The sequence below is a fragment of the Acanthochromis polyacanthus genome, chromosome 23, assembly GCF_021347895.1.
Source record: "Acanthochromis polyacanthus isolate Apoly-LR-REF ecotype Palm Island chromosome 23, KAUST_Apoly_ChrSc, whole genome shotgun sequence".
In the NCBI taxonomy this organism is placed as follows: domain Eukaryota; kingdom Metazoa; phylum Chordata; class Actinopteri; family Pomacentridae; genus Acanthochromis; species Acanthochromis polyacanthus.
In genome coordinates this window covers 19,649,740-19,669,992 of record NC_067135.1, presented here as the reverse complement: position 1 = coordinate 19,669,992, position 20,253 = coordinate 19,649,740, and the positions used below count along the sequence as shown (strand labels likewise).

General features: G+C 40.9%; 1 protein-coding gene across 1 annotated transcript in view; it reads right to left on the bottom strand.

Moving 5' to 3' along the window:
* The window catches only part of htra3b (HtrA serine peptidase 3b), a 40,399-nt gene extending 22,394 nt beyond the window's left edge, over positions 1 to 18,005 (bottom strand). The window contains exons 1-2 of the mRNA XM_051943608.1: positions 14,320 to 18,005; positions 1,954 to 2,053 (exon numbers count right to left, since the gene is read on the bottom strand). Coding sequence (XP_051799568.1) covers positions 1,954 to 2,053; positions 14,320 to 14,734 — 515 coding nt within the window. The 5' untranslated portion in view covers positions 14,735 to 18,005. The remainder of the gene's footprint in view (positions 1 to 1,953; positions 2,054 to 14,319) is intronic.
* Between the last annotated feature and the right edge of the window lie 2,248 nt (positions 18,006 to 20,253).

The window sequence follows — 20,253 nt, the reverse complement described above, 5'->3', positions numbered from 1 at the left end:
CCTGAAAGATGTCTCTTTCCTGAGTAGACCTGCATGTTTTTTCTGATTTTCTGCTACATTTATTATTGAGAAACATTTCACTCACTAAATATAAAGCTCCATCATATCATTTTGACCCCACAGTATTCCCCCACTGTCAGATTGCAGAATTACTTGTGGTTCCTGCTGTTAATACTTTGAAGTCTGTGTCTGGGTATCTGTCAACTAAGCCGTGTGGCCTCCTCAAGTTCTGCAGTCTTGTATGTCACATAACAGGTCACACAATTCAAGCACTGCCAGTCACTTATCAGCTTATAATGTCAGATGATTGTATACAGTGTCATGAAAAAGTATTGGCACCTAACAAATGTCTTCTTTCGCCTATATGTTACACTTAAATGTTTCAGATCATCAAACTAATTTTAATGCAAGACAAGATAACCCAAGGAAAAAAGAAAACACAAAATGCAGGTTTTAAATGATAGTCACTGATTGAAGGCTGTGCAGCCCATCTTGCCCTATGTGAAAAAGCAATTGCCCCCTTTGCTACCAATCTCCCAAATGACCAGATTCATCTGGCAGTTGGATTCAGTTTTACCAGCCACACCCACATACGAGTACTGCCAGGTTTGTTGAGTCTAAACATCACTGAGCAGAACCTGTCTGACATTGTGAAGTAGCTAAAGAGTCTCATAAAGCAACACATAGTACCAAAACAAAGTCACTGACATTTATCAGGTGGTAAAGGGTTACAAGTCACTGCCAAGGCTCTGGGACTCCTGAGAACCACAGTGAGAGACATTATCCACAAATGGAGAAACATGGAACAGTGGTGAATCTTCCCAGGAGTGGGCCAGCTACCAACGTTTCTCCAAGAGCACCTCGGTATCTCATCCAGGAGGCCACAAAAGAAACCAGACTAACAGCAAAAGATCTGCAGTGACTTCAGTTAAGGTCCATCTGCATGATTCCACAATAAGGAAGGCACTGGGAGAAAATGGCACCATGGGGAAATTGCAAGGCACAAACCACTCCTGACCAAAAGAACATAAAGGTTCAACTGGCATTTGCAATAAAACATCTAGATGAGCTCCAAGACTTTTGGGATAACATCCTGTGGACTGATGAGTCAAAGATAGAACTTTAAGGAGGATATGGGTCTGTTAAATCAGGTGTAAAGCTAATACTGCATTCCACAAGAAGAATCAACAATGAAACATGGTGGTGGTAGTTTCATGGTTTGGGGCAGCTTTGCTTCCACAGAATCTGGATGATTTGTCATAACTGACGGAGCCACGAACTCTGCTCTCTATCAGAAAATCCATCTAGAGAATATCAATCCATCAGTTCATGACCTAAGGCTCAACACAAATGACGCAGCATGACAATGACCCAAAACACACCAACAAGTCCACCTCTGACTGGGTCAAAAAGAGCAAAATGAAGGCTGTGGAATGACCAAGTCAAAGTACGGACTTGGATTCAATTCTGATGCTGTGGAAAGGCCTTAAATGGCACTTCATGTTCATAAACCAGCAGGCCAAAAGTATTTCATGGTGATGTGAAAGACTAATCACAACAGAAAGTTTAACTGCAGTTGTTACTGCCAAGGGTGGCCCAACCAGTTATTAGGTTTAGGAGGGCAATTCGTTTTTCACAGGGGTGATATAGGCTTTCAATAAATGTTTAATAAACCATCATTTAAAAACTGCATTTTGTGTTGTGTGGGGTATCTCAGTCTAATATTATTTAAATAGAAAAATGAGTTTGATGTTCTGAAGTATTAAGTGTGAGAAATATGGAGAAATGGAAGACATCAAAAAATATTTCACAGCACTGCACATGTAAAATAGTGAGAGAAGGTGTAATTACAGCCACCAATAACAGCATTATGAGCCTCAATAAAATCACTCAATTATAATCAGGCCCCCACAACATGAATAATAAAATAACACATGCACATGTAGTCAGTACCTGAGGAAGAGTTCAATGTGAACCACAGCAGGAGCAATTTTCTCCACCACGTCAGCGATGAAGTTGAATTTGTAACGAGGACTGGCAGCATGTGAAGGACCTATACTGGCAAGAAGAATTGTGTATTTTAATAATGAGTCAACATTCTGATTTGGAATCAATAAATGACTTTAGGGCTTAAAGGTGAATAAACGGGAACTTATTAAAACATGGATGACTTTCTCTGTGACATCATTTAAAAGAAGCAATGACATGATAGTCTGTGATGCAAGTTTAAACAAAATCATTCGTCAACATAGGATCATAAATTCTGTCAAATCAGCTTCCCATGACTCCAATTTTGAAGTGTTTTAAAAAGAAGATATATATGAAATGACAAGATTCTTGAATTTCTGAATACACAAATTGAGCAATGAACAGCCTTGGAGGAGCACAGCGCTCTCTGAGTGGTTTTCTTGTTTAACTCGAGGCATGAAGAGCTGATATTTTGCTAAAGTTGTTTGGAATTAGAGATGGGTGAAAGTGGATATCGTAACCTGCAGCTGAAACAGGGTTCTCCACACATCTTAAATCAAAATGCGACTGAAACAGGTGCCCTGTAGCTTGAGGACAGCAAATTTCCAGAATACAAAATCCAAATAGAGCACACAGCTTGATTCAGATCCCTTCACAGACTAACGTTTCAACACCAGTACAATCAACTTTGACTCTAATGAAGACACAGTAATGCTGAAACATCAGTCTGCACAATAAGCAGCTGTGATTGAAGCAGTGTTCTACAGCCATCGTTTGCACTCAGAAATCCAACCCACAGCAGTATACAATATGTGTAAATGGTATGCAGCTGTCAATTTCTGCCAATTTTGGGCTTCTGAAGTTAGTAGCTTCTCATCACAAGTGTGGTATCTGAACTGTTTTCCTCTGAGCATTACTTCCTGAAATTTACAATAAACACAGTCAAATGTAGTCAGTAAAACAGAGTCTGGAATTTTGCAAATCAGTTTCCTCCTTTCACTACCTTTACATTAAAAAGCAACAAGCTGTCTCTACAGCTGCACTGTATGCTGTTGAGCCAAGTCAGCCTTTAAGGAGAATGTGGTTTGTTATTTTAGACTGAAGAGGCATTCTAAAATAACAGGCAGAATCCAACTCAATGGTGAAGCCATTGGGTTTAAGTCTTAACATTACTATGTAGCAGACTTTACAGAGTCACATGAATTAGTTCAATGCCTTTTAATCAAACTGAGTTATCAATAAAGAAACAAGAATTCTGGGTCTGGATTATCGGAAACTGGATGTTATTTATATCTTGTAAGGCTAGTTATCTATAAGAACAACAAAAGGCAAATGCTATTGGCTGCAACACTTTTGTAAGTTGCGATACTCTCACATGGCAGTGCATTGGGTCTAAGAACCAAACCAACAAACCCGTACTCTAGTGCTGCAATTAAAAATCACTTTGAAAGTTATTTTATCAATTTATTTTAAAAAGAAAGCAAAAATGGTACCGAATATGAGTCCCAAATGTGAATATTTTAAAGTTTTTTCAAGGTCACTACATATGAAAGCAATCGAAAATCATTGGAGCGTAAAAGTATCCAAATGTAGCTGATGGTTCTGTGGGGAACGTGAATATAAACACTGATCAGGCATAACATTCTGACCGCTGACAGGTGGACTGAATAACACTGATTATCTCTTCATCATGGCACCTGTTAGCAGGTTGGATATATTATACAGCAAGTGAACATGTTGTCCTCAAAGTTGATGTGTTAGAAGCAGGAAAACGGTATTCCCTGATGGCTATGGCCCGTTTCAGCAGAATAATGCATCATGTCACAAAGCAAATATGGTTCAGGAATGGTTTGAGGAGCACAACAATGACTTTGAGGTGTTGATTCCAACTTCAAGACTAAAAGGATTGACTTCTAACATCTTGGTGCCAGATACCACAGCACACCTTCTGGTGTTTAGTGAAGTCCATGCTTCGAAAGGTCAGGGCTGTTTTGGCAGCAAAAGGGGGACCAACACAATATTAGGCAGGTGGTCATAATGGTATGTCTGATTGGTCTATATAGTAAAGTTCTTCTTCTTTTCTTTCGCATTAGTTTCAGAACGCAAAAATTCGTTCTGATTGTTACGTACGAGTCTGGCAGTAGCTGTTGAGATATCTGGACAGACCAATGGGCAGGCTCTCTGAAAATGCTAGAATCAGCATTGATCACTATCACTCTACAGACTGCTACAATCATCACCATCTGAAACACACACACACACACACACACACACACACACACACACACACACACACACACACACACACACACACACACACACACACACACACCTCAATTAGAGATATCAACTGAGGAAACAGGAAGTCCCTGTGGCCGAATGTTGAGGCACTAAGTTTTCCTTTGATCACAAACCCTTTATTTTGTCTGGGTTAAGGGTATGTGACTGACACACACACACACAATGCCATTGGAGCATTACATCTTTATGGGTGTGGCAACCTAAAAATATTTGGCTGTTTGACCTACAACTCCCAAATCTGTTGTGGTAAATCAGTGTTGTGACCATGCAAATTAATGTGAATTTGAAGAAATGAAATGACCAATAAAACTTGTCTAAGCAAACCAACATTACCTAAGACGTTGTCTTTCTTAGAGGTAGTGATGTCCAAAATCAATACTTTATGTTATATGGTGAGTTTCCATTTAGCATTTAGGTCATGTGTAAATGTTTCATAAATGTTTTATACCCCTCTGCAATGTAGTTGTAACCAGATGCAAGTATTTAATGATGCATTTGTCAACAACTACAACTCCTGTGTACACCATCAAATAGAGAATAAGTAAACAGACTATGAATGAGAAAAAACACAGCTGTACTAATATAAATGTCCTCATAAGAGATGGTATAATTGCTGAAAATGTATTAAATGTGTGTATACTATGAATAGCTAAGCAGAAAGATTAATATTAACATTTTCTATATGTATTCATGTGTTTGCTACAAAAAACACTCAGTCCAATTTTCTGACTGGCTTAAATCATGGTATACTGTAATAAATACTTTTATTGACAGCAATTTTTTTTTTCTGGTTAAATCCAATGATTCTGACCCATGCAATTTTTTTTAATTCATGGAAAAAATCTATTCAAACAAATTCCATCTTTGCTCTCAGCTCTTCCACTTATTGAAATGATTCGGACTCCATGCATGTGCTGTTTCACCATTCATCTGGCTGGTGCGACTGTCATGGGAAAACCCTCATGCACAGAAGAAGTTAACTTTCTACCAGCAACAACAGCAGGGTTTCCTCTTTTTTATATATTTTAAAATGCGCCACTACCTTCAAATGGAAAAACCTCCTGCCATATTTAGCGACATGCACGGCCAACCTCGTATTAAAATATAAAATGTGACTCACACGATGTGTTGATTATGAGAGGTCAGTGTAAGGTTTTGGTCTGTTACTGCTGTTCTAAGGGCAGTATTGGTATGATATTGGGGATCTGCTATCATATACCACTTTTTTCCTGCATATATCCATTCAAACTAACATGTGTCACTGTAAGATTCTGGTAGGTTATACTGTGCTTGGACAAGTTGAGACAGCTGGTTAGGTATAGTAAGCTTAGGGACAAGCTAAACATCTCTTACTACGTGAGGGAGCAGTCTTTGGCACTTTGATACTTAATTTTTGAGCTGTTTGCAACACAAACATAAATGCATTGTCTTTTCTGTAAACTTTCTCTTTTGTTCCATGTAAACCATGGCGACACTCAAGGAAATTACAACATTGTGCTTGTTGAAACTAGAGGAAAGAGTTTTCTTAAAAAAATTCGTCCAAAATTGCTGCAAACTTGCTTACTTTGATTATTGTTTATGTAAGGTTTTCAGAGATTTTATTTTATATATATATATATATATATATATATATATATATATATATACTAAAATATAGCTGCTAATGACACAAGCATTCCTTTAAATGAATCCACTGATGTACAACTAAATACTTCAAAAAGAAAGGTTTTCGTGAGTACCTCCTTACAGAACTTAAGGGGATTTGTGACAGATTGCACATATACAGACTGGTCTATGGGTATTTATACAGTGACACAGTTTTCAAAAAATTGCATTTAGCATTTAGGAAATACAAACTTTTTAAAAAAAAAAAATAGTCCGTTTATTTTCACAGGCTCCAAGATATGTGGTACAGCTAACATTATTTTAAATATTTGGATTAATCTTACTACTTGGATGCAAATCATTTGAGGTTCTAGACTGAAGTCTGGACATGACTTTCTTTCCTTGGATCTGGACTGATTCATTTTAAACCCATTGTGGTAGACAGCGGAACACTGTCCAGAAACTTAAGGGACAAACTGTGTCTCAGGAAACATTCAAATAACTGCAAGTGGAGTTCAAGTGGAAAAAAAGTGAACTCAGGCGTCATCTGAGATCAACCTAAAAATGGATGGTCTACCTTTTTTTTTGGAACACTGCGGTCATGTGTTGGCTGAAATCTGTATGAAACACTTCCTCCAGCAGCAGTCATGCTCTTCTTTTAAGGGTTTAGCATACAGCGGGAACTTTCAGACTGTAAAATGGGAGTGTGTGATGGAGAGAATGTGGGACAGATGGAGAAACTAAAACAGCATGTTTTGAAAGAAGATAATTGCTTTATGTGCAGTGTATCTTCTCTCCTTATTTGGTTTTGAATAGAAACACACGACTAATAATAAGTGAGCAGCTACAGACAAAACATAACCTGTTAGAGAGAAAATGAGAAAGTGTGAGAAAGACTGTAAAACAACAGATGCTGCCGAAGCAAAGTTCCACAAGATAGAGGTTGTGTCAGTTACCCTCATGGTTACCATTATTTTGGTAATGGTGTATATTTTCATATTGACTGGATATTTATAATGACTTGGCAGCACAGACAGTGTAAAGTTTATTTCAGTGCTTTGCTGCCAATTAACTCCTGATACTGGGTGCTTCTTGTAGTTCATTCACATGACTGAAAAAAACTGAAGCACAACAGAAAAGAAAGGTTCTTTGCCAGTGGGTTTGAAATATTTGTCTAAAAAAGCAATAAAAATATATCTGAGCTGTGACCACATACTTTTCCTCCTGTAAGATGGGAGGCTCCATTTTACTGCTGTCTGCCTAACATAAAGATCAAAGTTTTAAGCAGCATATTTGCATGACAATGTTGATGGGTATGTGCCTTCTTTCCTTTACTCTAGGAGTTGGCTGACTATCGGTGTCAATGTCCTAACATCTGAGATTATCAAAATCCTTTTTTGCTCTCCAGTTTGTTTGTTTTTTTCCTCTCCAGTTGTTGCTGGAGTAGTGACCGAAAGAACAAGATCGCGGATACAAGCGGCCGAAATGAGCTTCCTCCGTAGGGTGGCTGGACTCAGCCTTAGAGATAGGGTGAGGAGCTCAGACATCCGGAGGAAGCTCGGAGTAGAGCCGCTGCTCCTTCGCATCGAAAGGAGCCAGTTGAGGTGGTTTGGCCATCTAATTCGGATGCCTCCAGGGAGACTTCCTTTGGAGGTTTTCCGAGCACGTCCGCCTGGGAGGAGACCCCGGGGTAGACCCAGAACTCGCTGGAGGGATTATATATTTATCCCGTCTGGCCTGGGAACGCCTCGGGATCCCCCAGGAAGAGCTGGAGGGCGTCGCTGGGGGGAGGGACGTCTGGAACGACCTGCTTTGCCTGCTGCCTCCGTGACCCGGCCCCGGATAAGCGAAAGAAAATGGATGGATGGATTGTTGCAGAAATGCCAAGATGCTAGACACCAAAACTTCCTAGTTCCAACTGGCTCCCATTTCAAAAGTATCAACTTCTCTGTAGAAACATTACAGTGTCTACAGAATGTATTTACCCCCTTTGGAAGTTTACAGCTTTTCAACATTGAATCTTGGTCAGTTGAAGTGGATTTTTTTTTTGCAACAGCGACCTCCAGTCAGCAACCTATCACTAAATGAAAAACTAAAATTTTTGGAGTTGGATTTTGATCGTGCAGTAAAGCAGGACTCCTCTATTGCAGAATGATAGTGTGGTGTAGCCAGACCCCTGTGTTCTACTGAATGGCCTGGCTAAGCAAGACTGATGGTTGATAGATGCATCTCTGGCTGCAATTCCAGCATTAAGCCTGGTGATGCTACTACCACCATGCTTTACAGTGAGGATTGGGTGTTTGTGATGATGTGTGTTACGGCCCCAGAGCCTTGGTTTTCTCTCTGTTGCTCTTCTCTTGCAGGTCTCTGGCTAGGTGGAGTCTATAATCACCTAACCTGGTGTACCTGGTTATGCAAGTTGGCCTGCTGAGCCAGAGCTCTCTCTGCTCTGCTTCTTCTCACACCCAGCCACCCATGCTCTCCTTTGTTTTACTTTGGTTTCCTTTACACTGACAACATGCACCACACATTGAACACTGCCAACCATACACCACTGATGCTTACTACCACAAACATAAAAATGCCATGTTTTTCTTGATAAATAATCTTTCGTTGTAGTTAAACCTCTCTGTACATCTCCTCTTTTGTTGTGGCCCAAGAGCCAGTTGTAACGTGCAGTGGTTCGTATTTGCCAAACATAGTGGCAAGGGTGACGGCCAAAAAGATCAATATTGATCTCATCAGCCCAAAGAACAGCCGTTCTCTGTTCCCAAAATCCCTTCTTGGGAACTCTAGTTCAGATTTAGTGTGAGCTTTCTTCCACAGTGGCTTTCTCGTTGCCACTCTCCCATAAAACTTTAAAATGTAAAGAACCTGGTGAGTAGTTGTTGTATGTACAGTCTCTCCTATCTCAGCTGTTGAACTCTGTAACTTGTAACATAGATGTCTTGGTGGCCTACCTTATGACTCTTGAACTTGTATGGTCATTCAGTTTTTCAGGTCGGCTTGTGCGAGGTAGATTTACACGTGTTATTTTGCATTTTGACTGGCATAAGTACACTCCAATACATTTTCAGTGGCATATAAACATTTTTTGTATCTATCCCGACTTCACCAGTGACTGGACCCTCTCGATACAAATGTCTACATACTGCAACCACTTCCGACACATTCCCTCCTTTCAGATGCCCTAGACTTCACTAACTGGTTGATTTCTAACACCTGTTAGCTGCACCTGTGTTGAATAAGGGGAGTGATTTTGAAGGGGGTGAACATTTTTGCAATCACTTTTTATATATTTTATTAATTGGCATTATTTAGAAGTTTGTTATGTTTGGTTGAAGACTCGAACAAAGGGGAAAACATCCAAGGGGTGTGAATAATTTATATAGGCACTGTAAGCCAATCTTTTTTCCAACAAGCCAGGTCATAATTGCAGCATTTAGGTCATCTAAAACAGATGCTGGAGGTCTTTTAGGAAGTTTCTGCTACATTCGTGAAAATTGATAATGTATGTACCTGTTTGCCAGCCATGCACCTTTGATTGACAGCAGTGTTTCCAGTAAACTATTGTTTACCTTGGTCTGAAGTAGTAGAGTGGCTTAAAGGCAACACCTAACTCCTTATTTGAAAGGTCTTGGCTCTAGATGGAACCGATGCAAGCTCAGGTGTGTTAAAGAGAGCTAGAAGCTGGATAAGAAAATGGTGTCAGACCCCTGCCACCGCCTCTGCATACCACGCAGTCCTTCTCTCCTCTCTGTGGGCTTGATAGGGTGTGTGTTTGTGTATGCATGTGTGATTAAGTGACGACTCAGTCAACAGGAGTAACACCTGTGCAGGGAGCTAGATCACTTGCTTCCAATCAGGTCTGCCCTCCCGAAAACAGGCAAGGGCTAGATCCAAACTAGTACTACAGAAACAGGCTCTGACTGTCATTCAGCTTTAGTTTTCTGCTCTGTCTTGCACGCCACACTGGAATCCCTCTGGACCACACCATGTGTCTTTAGCCACAATCCTATCGGTCCTTTGGATTGCCTGCCTGCCTGCCTTCACTTCTACGATCAGCTGGATTCCTCTTCTCCACATGCACCTGGAGCTCTGGAACTCTGCTCCTCTGCGATTGTGTTGCTGCTGGTCGACTTTGCAAACTGAGTATCCCTCCTTCATTTGCTTCCTCTGTAACTTAACAGATAGGACACATCCTGCTAGATTCATTTCCCCATTCTGTAGCATTTAATTGTATTCTTTTGAATAGTACAGGCCCTGTTTTTGAAATCAAACCAAAATTCTTAGCTCTTGCTAAGCTCCTTGGTTCTGTCTATCTTGTGAGCTCTGTTTGCCATTAGGCATCAGCCAGTTTTCCCTCATCCTGCTAGCCTTCCCTTTGAACTTGTTTAGCCTGGTTCCTTTTCTCCCTCTCCTAGTTTCCATTTCTGGTTAGACCACACTCCCGTCTCCTTTTTTTTTTACATTGTTACTTGCATCCCTGTCTTTGTAATCATCTTTATTTAACCTATTTTTGGACGTGTTTATGTTAAATGTCTGCACTCAAGTTCCCTGAGTAACCGCGACAGATGGTGCCTTATTAAGTCAAATAAAAGCTGATGGGTGGCATGTCTGAGAAATTTTCCAAGCTTCCTCCTTAAGGTTTATAAATGCACATGTCTAAGCATTCTGTGTTCTAATAATACTCTTCACATTTCCAAATGATGTTTGAATTAATGGATTAATTTCAATTTTAAAACAAGTAATTTGGCAAGTTTGTGCTAAGGTATGCTTTTAAGTCATTGCAAACTTTCTCACAATAATAAAAAGATATGTCTGACTGGAGCTTTGGTAATGTCATTCTCTGACTTGTCCTTTTAGTTAGCAATAGTTTAATATTAGATGGTAAAAGAAATTGCTCAAATTAATCTATCAAATCAATCCATTCTAATATTTACAGTATCTCACAAAAGTGAGTACACCCCTCACATTTTTGCAGATATTTAATTCTATCTTTTCATTGGACAACACTAAAGAAATGACACTTTGATACAATGTAAAGTAGCCAGTGTACAGCTTGTGTAACAGTATAAATTTACTGTCCCCTCAAAATAGCTCAACACACAACCATTAATGTCTAAACCACTGGCAACAAAAATGAGTACACCCCAAGCGAAAATGTCCAAATTGGGCCCAAAGTATCAATATTTTGTGTGGCCATACTTATTTTCAAGCACTGCCTTAACCCTCTTGGGCATGGAGTTCACCAGAGTTTTACAGGTTGCCACTGGAATCCTCTTCCAGTCCTCCATGACGACATCACGAAGCTGGTTAATGTTAGAGACCTTACGCACCTCAACCTTCCATTTGAGGATGCCCCACAGATGCTCAATAAGGTTTAGATCTGGAGACATGCTTGGCCACTCCATCACCTTTACCTTCAGCTTCTTTAGCAAGGCAGTGGTCATCTTGGAGGTGTGTTTGGGGTCGTTGTCATGTTGGAATACTGCCCTGCGGCCCAGGGATCATGCTCTGCTTCAGTATGTCACAGTACATGCTGACATTCATTTTTCCCTCAATGAACTGTAGCTCTCCAGTGCTGGCAGCACTCATGCAGCCCCAGACCATAACACTCCCACCACCATGCTTGACTGTAGGCAAGACACACTTGTCTTTGTACTCCTCACCTGGTTGCCGCCAAACGCGCTTGACACCATCTGAACCAAATAAGTTTATCTTGGTCTCATCAGACCACAGGACATGGTTCCAGTAATCCATGTCCTTTGTCTGCTTGTCTTTAGCAAACTGTTTGCAGGCTTTCTTGTGCATCATCTTTAGAAGATACTTCCTTCTGGGATGACAGCCATGCAAACCAATTTGATGCAGTATGCGGCATATGGTCTGAGCACTGACAAGCTAACCCTCTACCCCTTCAACCTCTGCAGCAATGCTGGCAGCACTCGTACGTCTATTTTCCAAAGACAACCTCTGGATATGACGCTGAGCACGTGCACTCAACTTCTTTGGTCGACCATGGTGAGGCCTGTTCTGAGTTGAACCTGTCCTGTCAAACCGTTGTATGGTCTTGGCCACCGTGCTGCAGCTCAGTTTCAGGATGTTGGCAATCTTCTTATAGCCTAGGCTATCTTTACGAAGAGCAACAATTCTTTTTTTCAGATCCTCAGAGAGTTCTTTGCCATGAGGTGCCATGTTGAACCACCAGTGTCCAGAGAGTGTGAGATCGATGACACCAATTTTAATACATCTGCTCCCCATTCACACTTGACATCTTGTAACAGTAACGAGTCACATGACACCAGGGAGTGAAAATGGCTAATTGGGCCCAATTTGGACATTTTCACTTGGGGTGTACTCATTTTTGTTGCCAGTGGTTTAGACATTAGTGGCTTTGTGCTGAGTTATTTTGAAGGGACAGTAAATTTACACAGTTTTACAAGCTGTACACTGACTACTTTACATTGTATCAAAGTGTCATTTCTTTAGTGTTGTCCCATGAAAAGATAGAATTAAATATTTGCAAAAATGTGAGGGGTGTACTCACTTTTGTGAGATACTGTACATAACAGTAATGGATTGAAATATTTTTTTTCTAATTTTGAGCAAATTTGGTTAAAATCTGCCTGACATTTCCATGGAAATTTGTCCAGCATGTTAAACTGATGATATAGTAGTGTTTACCATGATAGTTTGGTGTGTTAATGTGCTAAAAATTTGTTAATGAGCACTGACCCTGAATAGAAGATGAATGTCTAGAGGAAAATTAATGACAATCAATCCGACAATTGTTGAGAGATTTTTACTTTAAACTGTGTCAAGTTCATACTGGGATCTTCATTTTATAAAGCTGGCAGTGTCCCAAACAGTACATGACCTCTGTGTTTGGGTTGAGAGATTTTCCTGAGCCTGTCTGCAGCTCAGAATAACAGTCGTTTTCCTGGAAGTGTGGTTATTAATTCCCAGTGTTCCAAATAATTACTTCTGGTCAAGCTTTAACAGGCTGTTAGAGCTGCATCTGCCATCTAACCAATGTTTACTGCCCCTGTGAAGCATTAGTCTTGTTAATCTGGCGCCAATTAATGTGGAGAAAAACCACAGTGTGGGGGTGTGGCAGTGTGGCTGGGGAGGGGGCACACTGCACACTGCTGATGAGTCAACATGACACTGTGGGAAACACTGCTTGCAACACCAGATTAAGGGACAAAGATGATTTCTATTAGAAGCAACAGTTAAGAAAACAGTCTAGCCACATAATTCATTTACTAGGCCATCTGAACCTTTTTTCATCATCAAATTACCAAATGGACTTCGACCTAGACTGTTTTGTCCAGTTGGATTTTTTTGTGAGCAGAGTGCATTGTTATGACACAACTGAACTGGAAGGTTGTTGCATACTGAAGACTAAGCAGATTTTAAGGTGGACATAGATATAAATGTTTAAAATTGAAATGTAATACATCAACACAATTGTTTCAGATCCTCATCCTTATCACTTGTTTTGAGTAGGACACCTTAAATTTGATTCTTAAAGAACTGTGACCTAGATATGTGAGCAGGATGTTTCACATAAGGAAAATACATTTACAAGCGCTTTCTGGTAAGTGGATTTTTTTCTGAACCAATTAATTTCTGGTATTTCCATCCATTATCTGTACACCTCTCAATTCCCATTAGGGTTACAGAGGGCTGGAGTCCATCCCAGCTGAGTTAGGGTGAAGGTAGGGGACACAATGGACAGGTCACCAGTCTACCACAGGGCTTCACACAGAGATAGGCAATCGCACTCACATTCACACCTACTGCCAGTTTAGTTACCAATTAACCTCAGCATTTTTGAACGGTGGGACGAAGCTGTAAAACCCATGCATGTACAGGGAGAACATGCAAAAAGATCCTGGGAAGGCAGGAATGTGAACCAGGGATCTTCTAGCTGCAAAGTGACAGTGCTAACCACCAAGCCATTGTGCAGCAGTGTAGAAATATGCTGAGGTTAATTGATGATTAACCATGATTATTAACTGATGATTAACCTCAGCATGTCCAATTTTTGGTATTTCTGTCAAAGTGCTAATTTAACCGAATATATGCAAGTCTGGAGAAATTGGTGATATCAGTTGAGCTCTATATAAGGGTTGTGTGTTTTATGGAATTCTGACATCTATTAAAAATGTGAAATGAGAATATTAAAACTGTCCTACTTTATTATTCACAGTGATCAGGCTTTACCTGGTCAGAAATGTGACCCTAAGTCTTATCTTTGATTGTTAGTTTTGATATTTTTTCCCCAAATTTCTGCTTTGGTGCTACTAATGTGGTCTTCCTATATGACCTAGACTGAAGTTAAAGGACATGAAGAAGACTGCTGTGGTGGGCCCCAAGAATTCTCGGCGCACCCCTGTCAACTGGTTCCTTCTAACCAAATTTAATCACAATGAATCGTACCTGCGCTTGTCTCACACGGTCCCTTTTGGCTCTGCGTGACGCCTGGCAGTCCCTGCTGCAGAGCCTTTCTGCTGGTCGCCTTCAGCTGGCACACGTTACCGTACGTCTTCCCGTCGCTGCCGCACACTTCGTGGCTAAATTTGCACTGACAGAAACCCTTGGAGAGCCGTTTGCCCGCCGGGTGTTTGCATTCCAGTCCGTCACCGCAGGGCAGGTCGTCCTTGCGGCCGCATGGCTCTCCTTCTCCCTGAGCGCAAACCAGGCAGCAGTTGCAGCGGTCTGGCACGTAACCACTGGGGCAGCTGGGGCTCGGACAAGTGCTCACATCGCACCGTGTTGGACACTTGGCTTTTGGCTCTGCACTGGCATATTCACTGAGGTAAAGGATCACGGCACTGAACAACACGATCTGCATTTCGCTGGAGGATTTGGAGTTGATGTAAACTACAGAGAGGTGAAGAAAGTTTACGCGTCGACCACGTCTCTCGGTTCGGTACGACTCATCACTTTCTGCAAACTTCACAGATGGAAATCCTAATTCACAATGAGCAGCAGTACAGTAAGACTACGTCCATTTGGTATTGAGAAATGCATCCGAATAAAGCAGTCTTGCCTGAACGGTCTACCTTTCGCTGTACAGTCGTGCGTAATTGTGTGTCCTGAGCTATCCAGATGACCGGACTGAGTAAACATCCACTGTGATGCCGGTCGGATAGAGGGAGGAGATGTGTGGAGCAGCTGCTTGTCTGGAGGCGTGACAACAGAGCTCAGAGTCAGATGTTGGCAACATCCCTGTTGCCTTATGACCTCAGAGTCAGACTTAAAGCCACATTCTTTCAGGTCTCCACCGAACGCCATGTGCTTGTACAATTCTTAAGGGCTCTAAGCATTTGCGCTTTTTCGTTTATTTTAAAACGTACCTTTGCTTTCACAGTTCACTTGAAGACACATCCCCTTCACATGACGACATGCTGCCCAGCTGGCACTCAGAGACACATCTGAGGCTGTCCTGATCACAACACTGAAAATAAGAAAAGGGAAGAAGTAAAGTGTGCACTGTAAAAAAAAAACAAAACAAAAAAAAACACTGTTAACAGACACCTCAATGGTGATTTAACTGTCTCCTCCCACATGTTTGGAATTAAAGCTGAGACTGTGTCCTTAAAATGTGTGACAGACACTGGTTTATTTTTCCTGGTAGGAGGGTGCTTTTACTGCTGGAGGAAGAAAAGAGAGCGAGGGCCTGAAACTTGGCTTCACCAGACTGAGCAGCAGGCAGACAGCTCTCAGCCACATCTGAGTCAGCTACGAGGTCATCTGCAACCACTGGAGTTGCACACAGCTGTCAAACAGAGTCTGAAGTGTCTACAGATGGGGGATCAAGAGATTTCCACTAGATTAACATCTAATGCTTGCAGTGTGACTGACAGAGACTAATTAGTAATAGCAATGCGTTGCCTTGTCTATCATACACTCAAAGTTAATTAAGCCACATAAGATGGACAGCACAGTGTGTAATGAGACAGAATACTACGGGCTAATGTGTTTGTATCTCAAACTGTATGTAGGGCAAGATATTCCATGGAAGAACAAAGAGTCTGCACATTGAATTACACTTTCCAAAACTATTGAACTGAAAAGAGACTTTTCATGAGGCCAGTGTAAGCATGACAAAGAGCAAGGCAGGAAGACAGTGATTTCAGTCTTGTTACATCATTGGAAGAGATGAAAAATAGGACACACACAACTACAATATGCAAGTCTCCAAATAATTTGTTTGCACAGTCAGAAGCTACAAAATTATTTTCAAACGTGGATTTAAAAAAGGAGGGTGTAACACAACGACATCATTCCACATACAGGTCACTACAAAACCTCCCTTATTAATTCTAGATACATTAATAGTATTATGCAAAATAGCAATACATTTTCCACCATCAACACATGAATATACAGTAGCATGAAAAAATATTTGCCCCCTTCTTTTTTAAAATATTTCCCACATTTAAATGTTTAAGATCAAACAAATGTAAAAGTTAGACAAAGATAACCAAAGTAAACACAAATGCAGTTTTTAAATGCTGATGTAATGTTTTAAGGGAAAAAAATCTATCCAAACTTAACTGACCCTATGGGAAAAAGTCATTGGCCCCTTGTTAAATCATGAATTAACTGTGGCGGGTTCAACTTCACTGACCACACCCAAGCCTGATTACCCCCAGACCTGTTCAATCAAGAAATCACTTAAATTGAACCGGTCTGACAAAATGAAGTGGGCGAAAAGATCTCAAAAACATGCAAAAAAATTCAAGAACAGATGAGAAATATAGTAATTGACATATATCAGTCTGGAAAGGGTTACATGGAGAAAACATGCAACAGTGGCGAACCTTCCCAGGAGTGGCCGACTTACCAAAATTACCCTGAGAGCACAGCGACAGCTCATCCAGAAAGTCACAAAGGAACCCAGGACAACATCTAAAGAACTGCAGGCCTCCCTGTCTTCAGTTAAGGTCAGTGTTGGTGACTCAATAAGGAAGACACTGGGCAAAAAGGCATAAAAGGCAGAACTCCGAGGTAAAAACAAACGGTGACCATAAAGAACATAAAGGCTCATCTTCCTTTTGTGAACAAACATTTGAATGATCCCCAAGACTTTTGGGAGAATATTCTACGGACTGATGAGACGAAAGTTGAACTTTTTGGAAAGTGTGTATCTCAAATAACACAGCATTTCAGTAAAAGAACATCATACCAGCAGTCAAACATGCTGGTGGTACTGTGATGGTCTAAGACTGCTTTGCTGCTTTTGGACCTGAATGACTTGCTGTGATTGATGGAACCATGAATTCTGCTCTCTGCTGGAAAATCCTGAAGGAGAATGTTTGGCCATCAGTTTGTGACCTCAAGCTTGAAGCGCACTTGGGTTCTGTAGCAGGACAATGATCCAAAACACACCAGGAAGTTGACAAAGAAAACAAAATGAAGGTTTAGGAGTGCCCCAGTCAAAGTCCGGACTTGAATCTGATTAAAATGCTGTGGCATGACCTTAAAAAGGCTGTTCATGCTCGGAAACCCTCCAGTGTTAGCCTAGCCACACTAGACAACCCACGGCAACGAATTTAATTCTCTGCCAGGGTGGGTCTAGTTACCCTCCATAAGGCTTGAGGCTGGATTCTCCTAAAACTGGCCGGACCAATCACCATGAAGTGTAGAGTCAGAAGGCGGGCGTAACTAAGTGACGGCAGAGGCGCGACAATTCTGACAGAAACAACCGGCGCACAATAAACAGTTATCTTTCGACTTGGCTTTGGCCACAGCCCTTAAAGATTTGAAGCTAAAATTCAACTTGAAAGATAAACAAAGGATGGCACTGAAGTGTTTCATTGAGAAGAAAGACGTATTTGGACTTATGCCGACGGGATATGGCAAATCCTTAATATACCAGTTGGCTCCGCTGGTTGGGAAGCTAATGGGACTTAGCCACAATCCGCCGGCGCTCTAGGAACTACGTCAGCCTATTCGTTGCACTGATTGGTTGTATACCTACTCAATTCCTGCAGAGTGATTTGAAAGACAACCTTTTAGCCCGCCTCCCTCCCTGTCGAACGGCCCTAGACCCTTGTGCCTTCAGAAACATGGGTCTAGCGTGGCTAGGCTACTCCAGTGTTGCTGAATTAAAACAATTCTGCAAAGAGTGGGCCAAAATATCTCCACAGAGATGTGAAAGACTCCTAGAAAATGCTCAATTTCAGTTGTTGCTGCTGAAGGTGGCCCAACTAGTTAATAGATTTAGGGGGCAATTACTTATTTCACGCAGGGCCAAGTAGCTTTGAATAGTTTTTCCCCCGTAATTAATAAAATCATCATTTAAAAACTGCATTTTGTGTTTACTTTGGTTATCTGTCTGATACTTACATTTGTTTGTTGATCTTAAACATTAAAGTAGGGAAAGTATACAAAAAGAAAAAGAACTTGCAAGGGGGGGGGGCCAAATCCTTTTTCACTGCACTGTATAAATATTCCATGGATCACTGGATGACTGGTTGATTGAGTTCATGAAATATATATCAGTGACATTTTAATTTTATTTTGTTTTACTCCACATTCATTTATGTTCCTGTTGTGTTTCCCCTACTGTCCATAAATATCAATATTCTTTAATATGTATCCCCCCACGACCCGCCCCCAATTTTTTCCAGAATAGTATATACACATTCATGACACATTTTGTATGTAGCTGTCTTTATTTCACTATTTTTAAGGTTCTCTGATGTTTGATGACAAGTGCAATAGTATCCTATATTACTGGATATTTCTTACTTATTCTACAGCCATTCTGGTTCCACCTAAAAAATACCTCAGGTTGCTACTCTACGGCAGCTTATGTACTCACCGCTGTTTCTTCTTTCTTTCCAAAACATGAACTCATCCGTTCTCTCCTGCCAGTGGGATATGAGAACATGCCTTTAATGTCCCCTTGTAAGGACAATTTACGACTCACACTCTTACACCTAAACCTTGCTAGAGCTGTGAGGACCTTCACTCACTACATCACACACACAAACTACCCTGTTAAGTTTTTTCTTTTAGGCTCTGATTGCTAGCTTAGCTGTACAGTCCTGGATGTGAACTGCATGATGAAAAAACTGAAAGTTGCTGCGAAAGGTTCCCTTGTGATTTGTGTTTTTAGTATGTTGGTATCTCAAGATCAACTCATTTTGTTCTTCTGTTCTAAATTGTTTTCTCATAACATTGTGATTCTCTTGATACCTTCACATATCAGATCATTTTGTTATGGTTCACAATTCAGTGTATCATTTCTGAGATGGTAAATAGGGAAGTTCACTGTGGATACACAGACATTACTGTTCAAAAATTTGGGGTCTCCCAGGCGATTTCACTTTTTCCATGAAAACTCACTTTTATTCATGTGCTAGCATAACTGTACAAGGGTTTTCTAATCATCAATGAGCCTTTCAACACCATTAGCTAACACAATGTAGCATTAGAACACAAGAGTGATGGTTGCTGGAAATGTTCCTCTGCACCTCTATGTAGATATTCCATTAAAAATCAGTTGTTTCCAGCCAGAATAGTCATTGACCACATTAAAAATGTCTGGACTGTATTCCTGATTATTTTCATGTTGTCTTCATTGAAAAAAAATGATTTTCTTTCAACAATAAGGACATTTCTAAGTGACCCCCAACTTTTGAACAGTGAAGTATTTACCAACGAGTATATCTATAGTAGATTAGTTGAGCTTTTTCATCAAGCTCAGAATCTCTATGGCAAGACAGAGGTGCGAACAAATGACATATAAACGTCACTAGAATGAAAACCATTCATTGTCAACAGCCATCAAACACATGAGACTACAACATGTCTGACTTCAGGCAGCGTTGCAGCTCATTGTTCATAATACTGAAACCAGTATGTCCCAGTTCAGAGACAGTGTGAGAAACTGTTCAAGACAGTGTCTCATGAGATCTGGTGTTAGGCTCTGCTGAGGATTTTAGATATCTCTGTATAGTGATGACCAGCCAATCTGACAAACACTGATCATCCTCCTGGACTGCACAGTGGATTGGTGGTTAGCACTTTTACCATGCAACTAGAAGATCCATGTTTCCGTCCCAACCTTCCTGCATGAAGTTTGCGCATGCTCCCTGTGCATGCGTGGGTTTTCTCCGGGTTCTCTTGCTTCCTCCCACAATCTGAAAACATGCTGAGGTTAATTGGTGATTCTGAATGGTCCATAGGTGTGAGTGCGAGTGTGATTGTTTGTCTCTATATGTAGTCCTGTGATGGACTGCTGACCTGTTCAGGGTGTTCTCTGCCTTCACCCTAAGCCAGCTGGGATAGACTCCAGCCCCCTGTGACCCTAATGAGCATTAAGCAGTATACATAATGGATGGACGGATGATCATC